At 37.3% G+C, this 15,357-nt stretch overlaps 1 protein-coding gene across 7 annotated transcripts; it reads right to left on the bottom strand.

The window, feature by feature from the left end:
- Nucleotides 1–6,254: 6,254 nt before the first annotated feature.
- LOC143027218 (mitochondrial fission process protein 1) lies at nucleotides 6,255–11,497 on the bottom strand. 7 transcript variants are annotated; one of them, XM_076188406.1, is made up of 4 exons: nucleotides 11,389–11,497; nucleotides 8,032–8,116; nucleotides 7,612–7,739; nucleotides 6,255–7,258 (listed from the first exon to the last, which is right to left on the bottom strand). In XM_076188406.1, exons 2-4 carry the CDS (start codon nucleotides 8,102–8,104, stop codon nucleotides 6,953–6,955), a joined length of 507 nt encoding a protein of 168 aa, XP_076044521.1. In that variant the 5' UTR covers nucleotides 8,105–8,116; nucleotides 11,389–11,497; the 3' UTR covers nucleotides 6,255–6,952. The 7 variants fall into 7 exon arrangements, with proteins under 7 accessions (XP_076044521.1, XP_076044525.1, XP_076044518.1 ...); XM_076188410.1 differs by having other exon boundaries at nucleotides 11,380–11,436; XM_076188403.1 differs by lacking the exon at nucleotides 11,389–11,497 and adding an exon at nucleotides 11,109–11,224.
- Between the last annotated feature and the right edge of the window lie 3,860 nt (nucleotides 11,498–15,357).

Below are 15,357 nucleotides of genomic sequence, written 5' to 3'. Positions count from 1 at the left end.
TGATTATTTTACCATGCTTCCAGATGTCAGGTATAGTGTTGTGTGAATAGCTGTAGTTTGTAATGTTTGTGAGTGCGTGTATACCTTGTGGTCCAATGTGTTTTAGGTGGATGTTGCTTATGTTATCAGGGCCACAGGCAGACGAGTGCTTGAGATTATGCATTATGAGTTTTGTCTGACTGTCTATGAAGGGTGCATAGTCTGAGTCTGTGGGGAAGTCTTTCTTACGTCGAATGGTGCGTCGGTCGTCAGGGTGAGATGTAAGATGGCTCGTCTGTGCAAAATGACGTATGAGTGCGTTTGCTTGTTGTCTGTTTGAGGGTAGATTATCTGTTGTTGTGATTATTGCTGCGTGAGAGCGTGTAGTGTTAGTGTTGGATAGTGTGATGCTGTTGAGTGTTTTGTACAATTTGCTGGTGTTTGTTTTGTGATCAAGTGTATTGATAAAGTTTTGCCAATTTTGTGTTTTTTGTTCATGTATTTTATTGGCAATCACAGTGTTTAGTGTTTGTATTTGGTCTGCTATGTTTTGAGGGATAGGTGTGGGGGTATCGTGTTTAAGTGTGTCACGTTGTCCGATGAGGCCTTGGATTTCTGGTGTGAAGTTGGGGTTGTGTGATTTTCTGTTGCCTCTAGGGATGTATCTCTTGTCTGCGTTTTGTATGATTGTATTAAAAGCGTGCACAGCATTGTTTATGTTTGTGATTGGTGTACTGTTATAGTCCCTTGGTAGACTCAAACACCTTCTATATCTGAGGTTCAACAAAAATCCCACCTTTGATTTTGGCCTGGGATAACTTAGGGAAGAGCTCAAGAAGGTACTTAAAAGTGGCTGATTCCTGGATGAGACCCTTCACAAACAGCCTCATCAACCTCAACTTAATGCACAATCCTGGGATCAACCAATGGCTTCCACAAGGCGTTCCAGGTCCCAACTACAAATTCTCATCACTGCTCCCAGTTCTTCTTCTTATAGTGGTCAGAGGTGGTTCTGCTGTCCCAAAGGCAGAGGAAGCATTGGAATTCGAGAGCCTCCCTGGAGACCAAGCAGGAAATCCACCATCTTAGTCTCCAATGATTTCCCATTTGTACTGATTGTATTGCAGAGCTTCCAGGACTTTTACACTGTAGTACTCTTCTGCTCCATACAGTGCCCCCTTCGTATAGACTTTTCTTTGTATCCATTCCCAGATGTCTATTTCTTATGACACTTTAATCCCCCAAGGCATTTACTTGCTTTTCTTAGTCTACAATTTACTTCTATTTCCACTCCTACCTTTCCTGTCACATGTGAACCAAAATACCTAAAATTATCCACTTCCTGCAGCCTCTCTCCTTTAAGAATTACTTCCAACTCGCTACCATCCACTCCCCTTGTAAATCTCTTCACCTTACTTTTACCTATGTTTACCTTCAACTTTCTCTTATTGCATACCCTCCTAGACTGTCACTGACTCCCTGAATCACTCCTCTGACCCTGCCACAAGTGTAGTGTCATCAGCAAACAACAACTGGCTCACCTTCCACTTTTCTCCATTTTCTTTAGTGACTTCCATTTCTTTGCCCATTACCTCCCACACCACCCCATCCACATACTGAACAGCCATTAGGACCCACAGGAGCTAAGATGAGTGGGTGGAAAGGTGTGGCGGATGGAAATAAAATTGGAGGGAGTGAAATGGGTTGGAATGGCTACCTGCCTTTTGACTTGGCCATTTCCCTTTTAAGGGGAAAAAAAGCCCCTGGTAAATAGGGAGACTGGTGATACCTATTCTAGATTTCATTCTGGTTGATTCAAGATAATTTTAATCAACAGAAGAGTATAAGATTTGTAAAGTGAAAATCTGTTTCAAACATGTAAGATACTTTGTATCACAGAAAAAGCTAGGTATATTAAAAAAAATGATATTTTCCCTTGCCTAAAATATAAAGTATAATAAAATCAAATGTATTTTCTAGCCTTTATTATTTCTGTTCATACAATACCTTTAACCTATGCATAGGTAGCCACTGAAGTTGTTTATCAACAGAAAATGTGTAGAAAATTAACAATCAACAAAATCCTGGTAGTTTTGAACCACACTACCATAACTTGGTTCCTGTGTGCTGGAGGGACAGGTATGAGCACCATGTGCATAGTTGTCGTTTCAGAAAGCATTATACAAAACTACATTTGTAACATTTGTATACAGTACTTCATATAATGTACCAGCATTGTGTGCCTTAAGCTATAGAGCTGTTTAAATCCTAAAATTTATCATTTACTCACACAATTATATAAATATACGTTTATATTATATATATATATAATATACACAAACACATATTATACACAAACACACACAGTCAAATCAATTGGGAAACAACCCTTGATGAGTTATCCAAATATCCGAGTTATCTGAAGATGTTAATCTGATGCATACAACTGGTTGCATGCTCATGGATTCTCAACTTTAGGTGGTCTCATTTGTATGATATATTGTAATAACCTATCTAATAATTCATGATTATCTGAAATAAAATACAATATTGCAATGAAGGAATGAATTATTATTCATCAATGAGTAATATGAAGTAGCAGGTATCCAGAGGCCATATGGTGGAAAAAAAATAATAAAAAAAATAAATAAATAAAATAAAATAATAACAATAATGTATAGCCAAGAGAGCAAGTGCAATACATCCACCTACTTGAGAAGTGCAGGTGGAACTGTGTTGGGAAAGCATCAACGTCACATACATAGATAATATTGTAAAAAACATCTTATATTGCATAATTATCTGAAATTGAAAACAGGATTTCAGTGAATGAAAGAATAAATTCATTCTCATTATTAATAATAAGTCTATTTATCTATCTACAATGCCAAGGGCTTTTTGCCCTTTACAAGAGCGGTAGCGAAGTCAATAGGCAAGTACCCGCTCCCTTTTGACTTGGCTACCTCCCTTGTAAGTGGGAAAAAGCTCTTGGTATATAGACTTAATATTGATCATTCATTCTTTCATTCATTGAAAGACTGCACTCAGTTTCATATAATAATGCATTATTATTATTTTTTTTTTACAAAATTATTTTCATATTAGCCTGCTTGACATGGACTCTTTCCTTACACACTGTTTAACCTGCACTTCTTAGATGGGTGGATGCACTGTGCTTTCTCTCTTGGCTATTACTATATATCATTAGTAGCACATAAAAAACCAGTGCAAGGTATCCTAAGACATATAGAGATACAATGAAAACACTAATAAATAAAATAACAAAAACAGCAGGTACTGTATTTGCGACAGCAACCATAATACATCCATCTGTCAGAGGTGCAAGTTGAACTGTATGAGTGGGGGAGCACCCACCATCTGCATACATATGTACTGTATTTTTAACTGCACCACCAAAAATCCTCAGTAATGTAGCTAAGTGCTACATATCCTTGCGAGATATGCTGGAGTGCTGTTAAAAATTATGGCTAAGATATTTAACAACAAAGGGTCCTTGGTATGCCAGGAAGTCTTATTTCATCAGTAATTTTGCCTGGCCACTGGCCAATATCTTACATAGTCCACAATAATAACAGCTCTAGGACTACCAAGACTCTGTCTCTTCTGATATCCCTGGTTAGTAATCCAAGGCTTTTACAAGCTCATCTCTTGCTCTCCAGGACTGGCAAGTCTCCATCTCCTCTGATGTTCCTGGTTGGAAATCTACAGGTCTCCCTTTTTCAGCCTCAATGCCTTCTAGTTCTTATTGACTAGAATATTTGAGCAAGGCATAATTTCTTGGGAGGCTAATTCTTCTCTCTCTCTCTCTCTCTTTTTTTTTTTTAATGCAGTACCACTTTCATTTCATCTGGAAATAGGATAAAAATTGAATAGGCTAAAATAAAAAAAATACACAAAAAATGATAAAATAAATGTCTCAAGTTAAAAATAACAAATAAATTCTATTTACATTCCAAGGGCCTCTTCCCCCCTATAAAAGAGGTAGCCTGCCAAGGAATGCACCCACTTCCATCCACCACCCTTGATTCCCTCTCATCCTAGTCCCTCATGGATGAAGGGTCACCTGTTTCCTGTCCAGTGCCCAGGTCAAAAGCAATACAGCAAGACACAACACATCCATAGCAGGGCTTTCAGTTACACATAAACCCTCCCTCCTTGTCCCCTTATGTGGAAAACAAAGACATTTAGAAATCCTTTTGAACTGCATCAAAACATCATCCATACACAATCACATCCATCCCTTGTCTTCTCCCTTCCCTGCTCAAAGCCCCTTTCACACCATAAATTGTAATAAGTTAACAAATTCTGAGACTAATTAGGCTAAAGTTCTCATCATAGGATAGTGATAGGAACTAAATATCATATTCCCATTCTCTAATTTGACTAATTGCTGTCACAGTTTAGATGCATGTAAACAATTACCACTATGCTACTTTTTCCTTGAACGATTTTAGTCAAGGAACTATGAGAATAATCTACCTCAGGGAATTTTGTGACACTACACCCAAGATGATAACCATAATCTAAACTAATTTCTGAATATTTCATAAAGTTGCATGACATTACAACTGAGCAATATGATAGGCTGGCAATTGCAACTTAGGTATACAGATGCACAGCGTAGGAATTTTACTTACACTGATATTTTCATTCCGATCTATTGTCGATTCATACAAGAATTATATTTTCAGTCTCTTCTACCACTGGGAGGGTAATATTTCCTACCTGCCCACAAATGCTCTAAGGTTAGAGCACTGGGGAGAAGGCAGTTGGTACAAATATGGTGGGTTCAGAAAACAGGGCTAGGTCACTGACATTCAGGTTTGAAGTTATTTTGGGGGAAAATTTGTCCTGCTACATCATCTATAGCTAGGTTGGAAAAAAAAAAAAGTGCTGAGGACACTTCTATGGGGAACTCCATCAGTTGGGTATAGATGAGGTTAGGGTTATTACTATGCTTACTCTGAATATTCTATGGCTTAAAAATTGGGATACAAAGGTGGGCATAGTTTATGGAAATCCTGGAAGGCATAGTTTATGAAGGGTCCATCATTTCAAGGCTATGTCATATGGTTTTGAAAATAAAAAATACAGCAGACATGTTCTTTGTTGGCAAAAGCAGTGCAAATTCTAGTTTCTGTTTGTACTAGGATGTTTTGTAGTATTACAGTCACTTAAAAAATCAAATTTGGAGAGCCTCTGTGGGTGAATAGGATTCCTATTGCCATGAAAGTTGAAACAAGATTATTTTCTAGTTTATAGACAGTTTGCAAGAGTGAACAGGCAGTGGCTATTTGGAGAGGCTTTGTCTTTTCCTCTTTTTTAGGAAAGATGATGATTGTTTCTCTCCAAGTAGTTGGGAGCATACCTCCTGTCCATTAGTTGAAGAGATTAATTACTTCCATACAATAATGCCTACATAGGCATCATGAGGCACGAGTGGGTATATGAGGATGCTGGCGTTGGCATCCCGATTATATTTATTTTGTTGTAGCTGAATACACCCTGAATTCTACAAACTGGCTTGATTGCATTTTCTGTTTATTATTAATCAGATTGAAAGAGTGAATAAATCAGTAGTGACTTTATACTTTATAACACAAGTATTGTGACGCATTATTGTACATCAGGTATCCGATGCTGCACACAAGAATTTGAATCATATCGAAGAGGTTAAGGGTAATGAATGTTGCAGTTGGGTGTAGATTATAAGGGAGCTGGTCCATTTAAGGTATACATCCACCCTTCACTCATTTGTTTTATCTTTTATCTTGCCTCCTTGTGGATGAAGGGTTCTCCCTGTCCCCTGCCCAGGTTAGAAGCAATGCAGCAGGACACAGCACCGCCAAAGATGGTTTATGCCCACTGTTTCATTACATGACAAGCCAACACAGCACCTCAAAAGATGGTTTACAACCACTGTTTCATTACATGACAACCCTCCCTCTGCATCCACTCATGATTTACAGAGTGGACAAGAAAACCCTTCACCCCATCAATCCATCCCATTTTTGGCCTTTCCTTCAAGTTCACTCCATCCACTTCTGCCTTCCACATTATCTTTGCTAATCTTTACTTCACTCATTCTTTCCATTCAGAAATATATCATCCCTTTATGAATGGAGATTTTAAACTCAATATAGATGAGTGGTTTATGGCTCTGGTCCATAGGGGTGCCCCAAAACATTAGCATTGGCCGCATGTTATGTAGTCAAAACCCCAGTACAGGGATATCAGAATAGTTAAGTAAAAACTCTTACAAACAGTAATATATTTAACACTTATCAACAATCAATTAACAAGTCTTAAAGCACTATTTTGGGATTGCCTGAGGTCAATCATACAGGAAAAAAGTTCCCATACACAGCCTTGTATCATGTACTTTAGCTATATTAGCCCAAAGATCTGTAATATCATTGAACATACATTTCTAGTGGACTATATTAATTCAATCATTTCCTTCCTGAGTTTGAGCCATCAGACATAAAATGAATTGTGCACAGACCTACTGCAGGCATTTCAAGCTTGCAATAACTAATAAGCACCCTCAACCCAAGAGTACAAGAGGTCATGGAGAAAAAATAAAGATGCACTTCAAGGACATCAAAAGACATCCTTTTCCATGTAATCATATAAATCTATGGAATACCTAATTGAAGAAAGTCTAATCAAAATATATGAATAAATTTACAGCCAAATTGATCAGTAAATCGAAAACTTCATGAATGTAGCTCTTCCTCTTGTACATTACATTTAGATGAACATACTGCTGCATGATGCAAACTGAAATATTCCCAGTTGTTGGAGTGACTGATTGTAATTTGCATCCTTAAGCCCAAAGCAGATTTGTTCTTCCGCCAGCTTGGCACTAACAACCCTTTCTTCGCTCATTAACATGCTCCCTTAAAAGCATTTGCATTAAATGCAAGGATTTTACAACAATATTCAACAATTATTCGGTCTTTTCTCCAACCTCTTGTTTTAAATCAAGGTACTTCCTGACAGAACTGTCCATAGTAAAATGGACTAATGAATCAATGGGATGAACAATGAATGGAATACACCCAAGACCTATTGCACTTGTGACCCATTTGCGCGTAGACAGAGGCACTTTAGGAAGCACTTTTGCCATGGTAAACAGAGATGCTGCACACACTCTGTTAATGGTAAATCCTGGAACAATGACTGATGCAAAAGCTTGCCAAACTAAAGTATCAACAGCAGCATGTGTGACAGCCTTTTTAGTGGCTCCTGGTTGCTGAAAAAAAAAAACTGTTATAAGCAAATATATACTAATCTTACAAGTTAATTAAATCTATTCACTACCAAAAAATTGATAAATAAAAATAATAGCTACATGTGACTTGGTCACATAAATTAACTTTAGTAAAAACTAATTAATTGTATAATATCAGAGAAGTTAATTGTCAACATATAAGCCTTAAGATCAAAAGGCAGGACAAGGTGGAATACTACTCTTCCACATATGGTGGACTAAAACTATCATTACATAGCACAACTCCAAGGAAGGAAGTAAAATATTTCTATCAAATGCTAACACCCCTCAGTTCCACCCAGTTTCCCCTCCTAGCTACACATTTGTCAACATACCTTGCTCATTTTTTTAGCTTTATCATATGTGTCAGCAACAACATATGCAGAAGATACCCCATATGTAGAATAAACAAATAACTTGGATGTCAATGCTCTGAATGCTTCTCCCACTTCATTTGCATATCCTGTAATGTTACATGTAAATAAGAGATACAACTTAGTAAAATCAGAATGGGCAAGATGCAGGGATGGCCTGTCATCCAGGAGGAGCCGATGAAAAAGGGAGGGGTGGTGAATGGGAGTGAAGTGGGTGGGGATGAAATGGGTGGGAGTGGAACTTTGTCTTTTGACTTTGGCTACCTCCCTTGTAAAGAGTAAAAAGCCTTTGGTATATGTATGTATATAGATAATTGTTGAAATTACACACTAAATCTTATAATCTTTATGATTGTATTCCATTACTTTCAAAATGCTTACCCAGTAATCGAACAGGGGTGTCACGATAAATGTCAACTTCTTTCTCATGGGATATCTCAATTTCTTTCTCCATTTTTTTTTATTTCTGAAAAAAAAAACAATCTTTAAATACTTTCATAAAGTACAGACTGATATGTCTACACATAGGAGAGCTTGAAAAATGGTGGGATTACAGAAATCAGATTGTACAGGAATAACTATATTCTCTAATATTTCAGTCTTGAAAATGTATCATAATTTAGACAAAAAAATAAATAAATAAATAAATAAATAAATAAAATAAAATATGGAAAACATCCTCCTGCTCCATTCTATGAATTCCATACTTATAATAGTTCACCTAGCTACATCCTTGGATAAAGGAATAGATAATTTCCAATGCTTTGTATTTCTTTACACTGCTATGTGAGCTTCAATTGTCTTCATATTTTTCTTGTGGCTACCTAAATTCAGGATCTAGGTTTCATCCCAGTCAGGTAAGTGGCTGCAGTCATCTATTTGTATTACCAATGAATTTGGGGTTCCGTATGATCTGTCCCTTCTGTACCCCTGTTGCCTTGTTCTAAATCCTCAACAGGACAGGAGCACAAAAAGCACACTAGGATATACAGAACTTCAAATTTATTGATGGTAAACATAAATAATTGCTGCCACCTACCCAAATGAGACACACTCAATGCCTGAATATAAGCACCTCCAAAAGGATAAGACAGAAGGAGTACCTATAACAAAAAGAAATACAAATCACTGTTTACTTAGCTTTAAGATACAGCACAACAAGTGTGGCACAACCCAAGGAACATAGCCCCAGAAGAATAATTAAAAGATTCAAAGAGAATCAACCTGGTATTTGTTACAAGCTCATGTTTACCTGAATTTCAATATATTCTGTCACCAAGACTTAAAAATTCTTGAGAATAGTTGTTCCTGTCCAGTGTAGTTCCTTTAATTCCACAATTTCCTCTCTACAAATAAATAATTGCAAATCACTCCTTATACCTGAATTTACCTCTTTGAGTTTTACCTTGGGCTGGTGGAAAAAAAAAAAAAAAAAAAAAAAAAAAAAAATATATATATATATATATATATATATATATATATATATATATATATATATATATATATATATATATAAAACAAAGTAATGTCATAGCACATTGATAAAATTATACTGATGACCCATTTTCGGAGAAGAATAAGTGAATGTAAAAAGATCCGTATATTTCAATCACTATCTGTGATCCTCTTCAGTAGAAGAGGATCACAGATAGTGATCAAAATATAAGGATCTTTTTACTTTTGCTTATTCTTCTCCAAAAGTGGGTCATTAGTATAAAATATATATATATATAAATAGACCCTTTAGACCTAGCTAGGCAACAGACACTCTAGTTGCAAGCCTATGAGGGTAACCCCCCCCCAATAGTACACACCAATATTGTGGGTCCAGAGGTGTTTTGCCCCCATCTGAGTAATACACACTCAACTGATAGTTCCAGGAAGCTTTAACCCCCTGGCTTGGTAATACACACCTTACAGTAGGATCTGGGGGCAAAGCATCCAGCTTAGGAATATGCACCCATATCTACATTAGTATAGGCTAGATTAAATTAACTGTATTTGGTGAAAGTTTTATAACATGCACTCTAGAGTTTTATAACATGCACTCTTGGGCTATATCCCTCCCCACCTCTGGCTACATAATATGCACATATGTTAGATATGGATTGGTTAGGTTTGAACTGGTTAGGATATGTTAAGCTAGGTTAGGTCTGGTTAGGCTAAGCTATTTCTGGTTAGGCTTAGGCATAAAATAAATTTTATATAGACTTCTTGATGATTTGATGAACTATTTTCTCTTCAAATGGAAGCCACTATATTTTATCATTTCATCAACACAAATTCCCAATTTACCAACATGGTCCCCCATATTGTTGGGGTAAGATGAAGATGGTTGAATATAGAAGTGATTTCCAATAAACAAATGTCATATTCATTCAAATTTCAAATGAGCAAGATATGTATATATATATATGTATATGTATATATATATGTATATATATATGTATGTATATATACATGTATATATATATATATATATATATTTCTTTTTTCTTTTTTCGACAATCAAAATCACATTTAAGGTTACGTTTCAATTTTTACCAATGTTTTCCCTCAACTAGAGAATACCAAGAATGAGGTGGATGAATGTGGATAAGGAAATGACATAGCCTTGAAGGATGTTCTTGTCTCTTAATAATGGGGAAAAGGTCTTCTGGTACATGATATTAAGTATATTTTTGTTTTGTTTATTAAGGTATTATCATCATTATTGCTATTACTTCAGTAACCTTTTTTTATACTTCTTGGACTTCTTTGGACTGCTATTACTACAGTAACCTTTTTTTATACTTCTTGGACTTTTATACTTCTCTCCTTCAATACCTGTGGGCCTATATGATAAGAGAACTGACAACTAAGATTGGCACATACAATGTGAACATAATTAGTTCAAGGGGAACTTCGAAGAAACTTTCAATAAAGTTGCTTGGTTTAGAAATTACTTGAAACGTAATTTTTTTTTTAAATAACATAAAGTGCTACCCGGCTCTTATGAGTATAGGGCAAAACCTGCTATAATTTGAGTATTCAAATTATACTGTTTAAACTAGAACAATAATTAATATCCAAGTCGAATTTGACTATTATGAAAGTGTTGACATTTACCACACCCTTTGAATACACTACCCATATGTCTTATGCACCTGATCATATTCTTTCCTCCCCTAACAGTACCTCTTGGGCCACAGCTAATTATCCCTGAGATATTGCATCAGTGTTAACACCTTCCACATGCCCACAGTAGGCGATAACACCATACTTCACTTAACCACTCCGGCACTCCCACCGGTTGATACACTCCTGCACGTCTGCACGATGATAATGTAAGTGTTATATCTAAACACTTTCGAGTCGATAGTGTTTAGATATGACAGTCGATAGTATCGACTGTCATACAGCTGAGTGTATACCATGCAAAATATTTCACTCAAAACCACAAGTAAAATGCACATCACCAACAGTATGCCACTCTCACTGTCTCTTCCACGTCTTGTGTAATCACACAGAAAGGTAACAATTCACTCAGGTAGGTTAGATCTTGCGTGTGGGCCAAGGCTTGTCTAAAAATAGGCGTTATGCGGTTTTCTGGCATTTTGGGGTAGTCCTTTGACGGCTTACGGGCCGGCTTACGAAGTAAACCTTTATTGTAATTCGTACCACAAAAGTATTTCTGCACAGGAAATGGACGTTCCAATATACATTAGTATCACACAGTTATGTACTTGCATTTATCACCTTTCCCAGCAGTCTCTAAAACGCAAGGTTGTCAAAGGTTGCTGCGAGCTGCTTCGGACGCATGTACGCGCCTCTTGGCCTAGACTTCTCACTTTTCATTTCCATCATTATTTATTTTGCTTGTTTATGAACGCACGCCACACGTAGGAGAACGTTCACAAATCGTAGAATTAGGGTGGAGTTATAAAACTCCTGACGCATTTCTCCTCAGACCTTCTTATTGAAAATAAGACAATGAACACACACACACACACAAAGAGACCTAAAAAAGAACAGCTTTCCCCACAGGGTAATAGATGTTTGGAACAAGATTGATGAGAAAGTGGTGTGTGCAAAAACAATACATGAATTCAAAAACAGTCTAGATAAAACGAGATATGAAGACGGGCACCACGAGCATAGCTCCCCTTCCCGTAAAATACAACTAGGTAAAAATACACACACACAACTCGGTGGCGCCGATGGTATGGTCCCCAACTGTCACTACGGCGGTCCGGGTTCGAATCCTGCCCAGGGCTGAAATAATTTCAGTATCGTTGCGATTTAAGTCGTCACTCCAACTCTCGTGGGCGGGGAGTTGGGTGTGTGTGTGCGTGTAGGGTCACAGCATTACCCATAGATCGGTCATACTAGCTCTAAGCTCTCTTCCGGAAGGGAAATAGCTCTCGATCACTAGTCCAGCACGTGATCCAAAGACCAAGGTGAATACACACACACACAAATTTGTGAAGATGGACAACGAGAAAGATCCCCCAAAACGATAGAAATAAAGGTAACAGAAATATGAGACCAAATAAAAAAAAAAACCTAGATGTTAAGAAATCACATGGACCGGATGGAATTGCAAATTGGATATTGGCAGAGTGTATCGATGAAATAACGGACAAATTATACAAGGTAGTATGTGTGAGCAAAATTTGACGCAGCCCGAAGGGATTTTTCCCCGTCTTCTCCTTTTATGCATAGGGGGGACGGAGATTGGGGGTCGCCGATTTAATGAAGCGGCCTTGCTTTGGATGTGCTGTGTCTTGCGACACTGCTTCTGACCCAGGGCAGTGGACAAGGTGCAGGGATGACCCGTCATCCAGGAGGTGCTAAGATAAGAGGGAGAGTGGAGGGGTGTGGAGTGTATTCAGGGGTGGAATGGGTGGGAATGATTTTATGCCTTTTCCTCTTTGGCTACCTCCCTTGTAAGGGGGAAAAAGCCTTGGTATATGTATGTAATAGAGTTCTCACTCAAAGAAGGAATGGTACCGCAAGATTGAAAAAAATGCAAACATTGTACTAATATTTAAAGGAGGAAACAGAAAATCCTACAAACTTCAGACCGGTATCCCTTACAAGCACAGTAGCAAAAATATGCGAAAAGGTTATCAGGAACAAATGGATCAAACATTTGGAAGAGGATAAAATGCTAAGCCCTAAACAATTTGGCTTTAGAAGTGGAAGATCGTGTACCACAAACTTAATATGTTTTTACTCAAGATTAATAGAAAAAATACAAGAGATGGCTGGGCAAGTTTTGCCTTCTTAGACTTGCAGAAGGCTTTTGATAAAGTACTACATAAAAAGCTAATAAGAAAAGTTGAAATAATAGGAGGAATACAAGGTAAGCTACTGGAGTGGATGAGAGATTTCTTGAGTGGGAGTAAAATGAGAGTGGTACTGTACTTAGAGACAATAACTCGAACTGGGAAGATATGATAAGTGGCGTCCCACGGGTCTCTGTATTGGCTCCTTTAATGTTTGCCGTATATATAAATGATATAGATGGGGAAGTGAAGTGTTACATGAACTTCTTTGCTGATGATGCCAAATTACTTAAGAGAGTAAGCACAGAAGAAGACTGCAGATCACTACAAGAAGACCTAGATAAAATATTGAAATGGAGTCACAAGTGTGAAGTGAACTTTAACAGTAAGAAATGTAGTATAATGGAATTTGGAAAAAGCAAAAATAGAATATCGGGTCAATATAAAATTGGGACCAAGGAAGTAAAAAAAAAAAAAAAAAAAAAAAATCGACTCAGAAAGGGACCTAGGACTTGACACCTGATAAAAATGTAAATAAACTAGTTGGAAAGACTTTTAACTTATTAAGATCAATGAAAGTGGCCTTCGACTACTTGGATGAAGAAATGGTAAAACAAATATTAATTACATTGATATGCTTTGACACTATGGGCACCTAGTACAAAAAAAAAAAAAAATGGAAGGAATTCAAAGAGCAGCGACAAAAATGGCACCTACACTCTCAAATTTGACATACGAACTAAGATTGGATAAGTCACACCTATCAACGCTGGAACAGAGAAGAGAAAGAGCTGGTTTGCTGACTATTTACAGAATTATAAAAGGGATGAAGTTTCTTGATAGATATGACTTATAAAAATGGGACAGAAGAGAAACAAGAGGATACGAGAAGAAGCTAAAGAAGGACAGTTACAGAAGAGATTTGAAAAAGAATAGCTTCCCACACAGAGTGATTGATGTCTGGAACAAACTAACCGGGGAAACAGTGAACACCAAAACTATACAAGATTTTAAGAACAAACTGGATGCGGAGAGATACAAAAACGGGTCACTACGAGCATAGTTCTCGTCCCGTAAAATACAACTACCGGTAGGTACAACTAGGTAAACACACACACACACACACACACACACACACACACACACACACACACACACACACACACACACACACACACACACACACACACACACACACACTAACTACACTAATAAGACCAAAACTCGAGTACGCAGCAGCACTCTAGACACCCAGTACCAAAAAGAACATTAAAAAACTAGAAAGATTACAAAGATCAACAACAAAACTAGCACCAACTCTTTCCGAACTAACATATGAGCAAAGACTGTCCAAATTAGAACTACCAACTTTGGAACAGAGAAGAGAAAGAGGTGACCTGCTGACTATCTACAGAATAATGAAAGGAATGGAAGTTTTAGATAGGGATGACTTGTTAATATGGGACAACGGTAAAACGAGAGGACACGAAAAAAAAAAGGATAGTTATAGAAGAAATTTAAAAAGAAACAGCTTCCCACACAGAGTGATAGATACATGGAATAAATTAGACAACGAAACAGTGTGTGCAGACACTATATAAGATTTTAAGATAAAACTTGATGCTGAGAGATACAAAAACGGGTCACCACGAGCATAGCTACCTTCCCGTATAATACAACTAGGTAAATACTAGGTAAACACACACACACACACACACACACACACACGACAGTCGAAGTGACAGCGACGTTTGGAACTCCAGGAAAACTTCAAATTTTGTGGATCTCAATGACGAGGGAGTACCTTTGTTGTATTAGCAGGGAAGGGGGAAGCTCGTGGTATAGTGGGAAGGTGAAGAAAAGGGAGAAAGGGAGGGATTACTGAGAAAGTGGAAGAAAATGACGAAGGGGACGAACGGGCCTCAGAAGTCAGAAGGAATGTCAACAAGGGATGCGCAGACGATAGAGGTGAAGTCGAAGACATTATTAAATTGCAAAAATTAAAGATATCGATAAGAGCAGTGCAATGGCAGGTGAAGATAAGTATTTCTATGGATTTAATGAGGGAGGAGACGACAACCTCCCCCGATTAGCAAGTCTAGAGGAAAAACTAGAGAACATGAACAAACAGTGGGAGGTTAGGTTGAGTCAACTTACAAGGATTACACAAAGAGCTGATAGACTGGAAGAACTAAAGAAGGAGAACCAAAACATAAATAAAGAAATAGAAGAATTAAAAAGACAGTTAAAAGAACTAAAGGATGAGAATGACGCATTAAAGAATAATAATAATAAAGAGAATAAGGAGTCCATAACAAAAGAGGCACAGGGTTGGAGAAAAGTCCAAGAGAAAAACAAAATTTAATTTAGAGATATAGTAACACAACAGATGAAAGAACCAACTAAGGACACAGTTATGAAAGTGATGAGGGAGAAG

Source organism: Oratosquilla oratoria, chromosome 7 (genome assembly GCF_046742065.1).
Source record: "Oratosquilla oratoria isolate Oo_2021 chromosome 7, ASM4674206v1, whole genome shotgun sequence".
Taxonomy (NCBI): Eukaryota; Metazoa; Arthropoda; class Malacostraca; order Stomatopoda; family Squillidae; genus Oratosquilla; species Oratosquilla oratoria.
The sequence above is the reverse complement of the archived record's forward strand: the minus strand, read 5'-3'. Positions and strand labels throughout refer to the sequence as shown.

What these genes read in the sequence shown, in the direction of transcription:
- LOC143027218 (XM_076188406.1), bottom strand. Translation starts at nt 8,104, where the DNA reads ATGGAGAAAGAAATTGAGATATCCCATGAGAAAGAAGTTGACATTTAT. An exon ending in CACCCCTGTTCGATTACTGG is followed by an intron (nt 7,740 to 8,031) that starts GTAAGCATTTTG and finishes GTAACATTACAG; the next exon opens with GATATGCAAATGAAGTGGGA. An exon ending in AAGCTAAAAAAATGAGCAAG is followed by an intron (nt 7,259 to 7,611) that starts GTATGTTGACAA and finishes TTTTTTTTTCAG; the next exon opens with CAACCAGGAGCCACTAAAAA.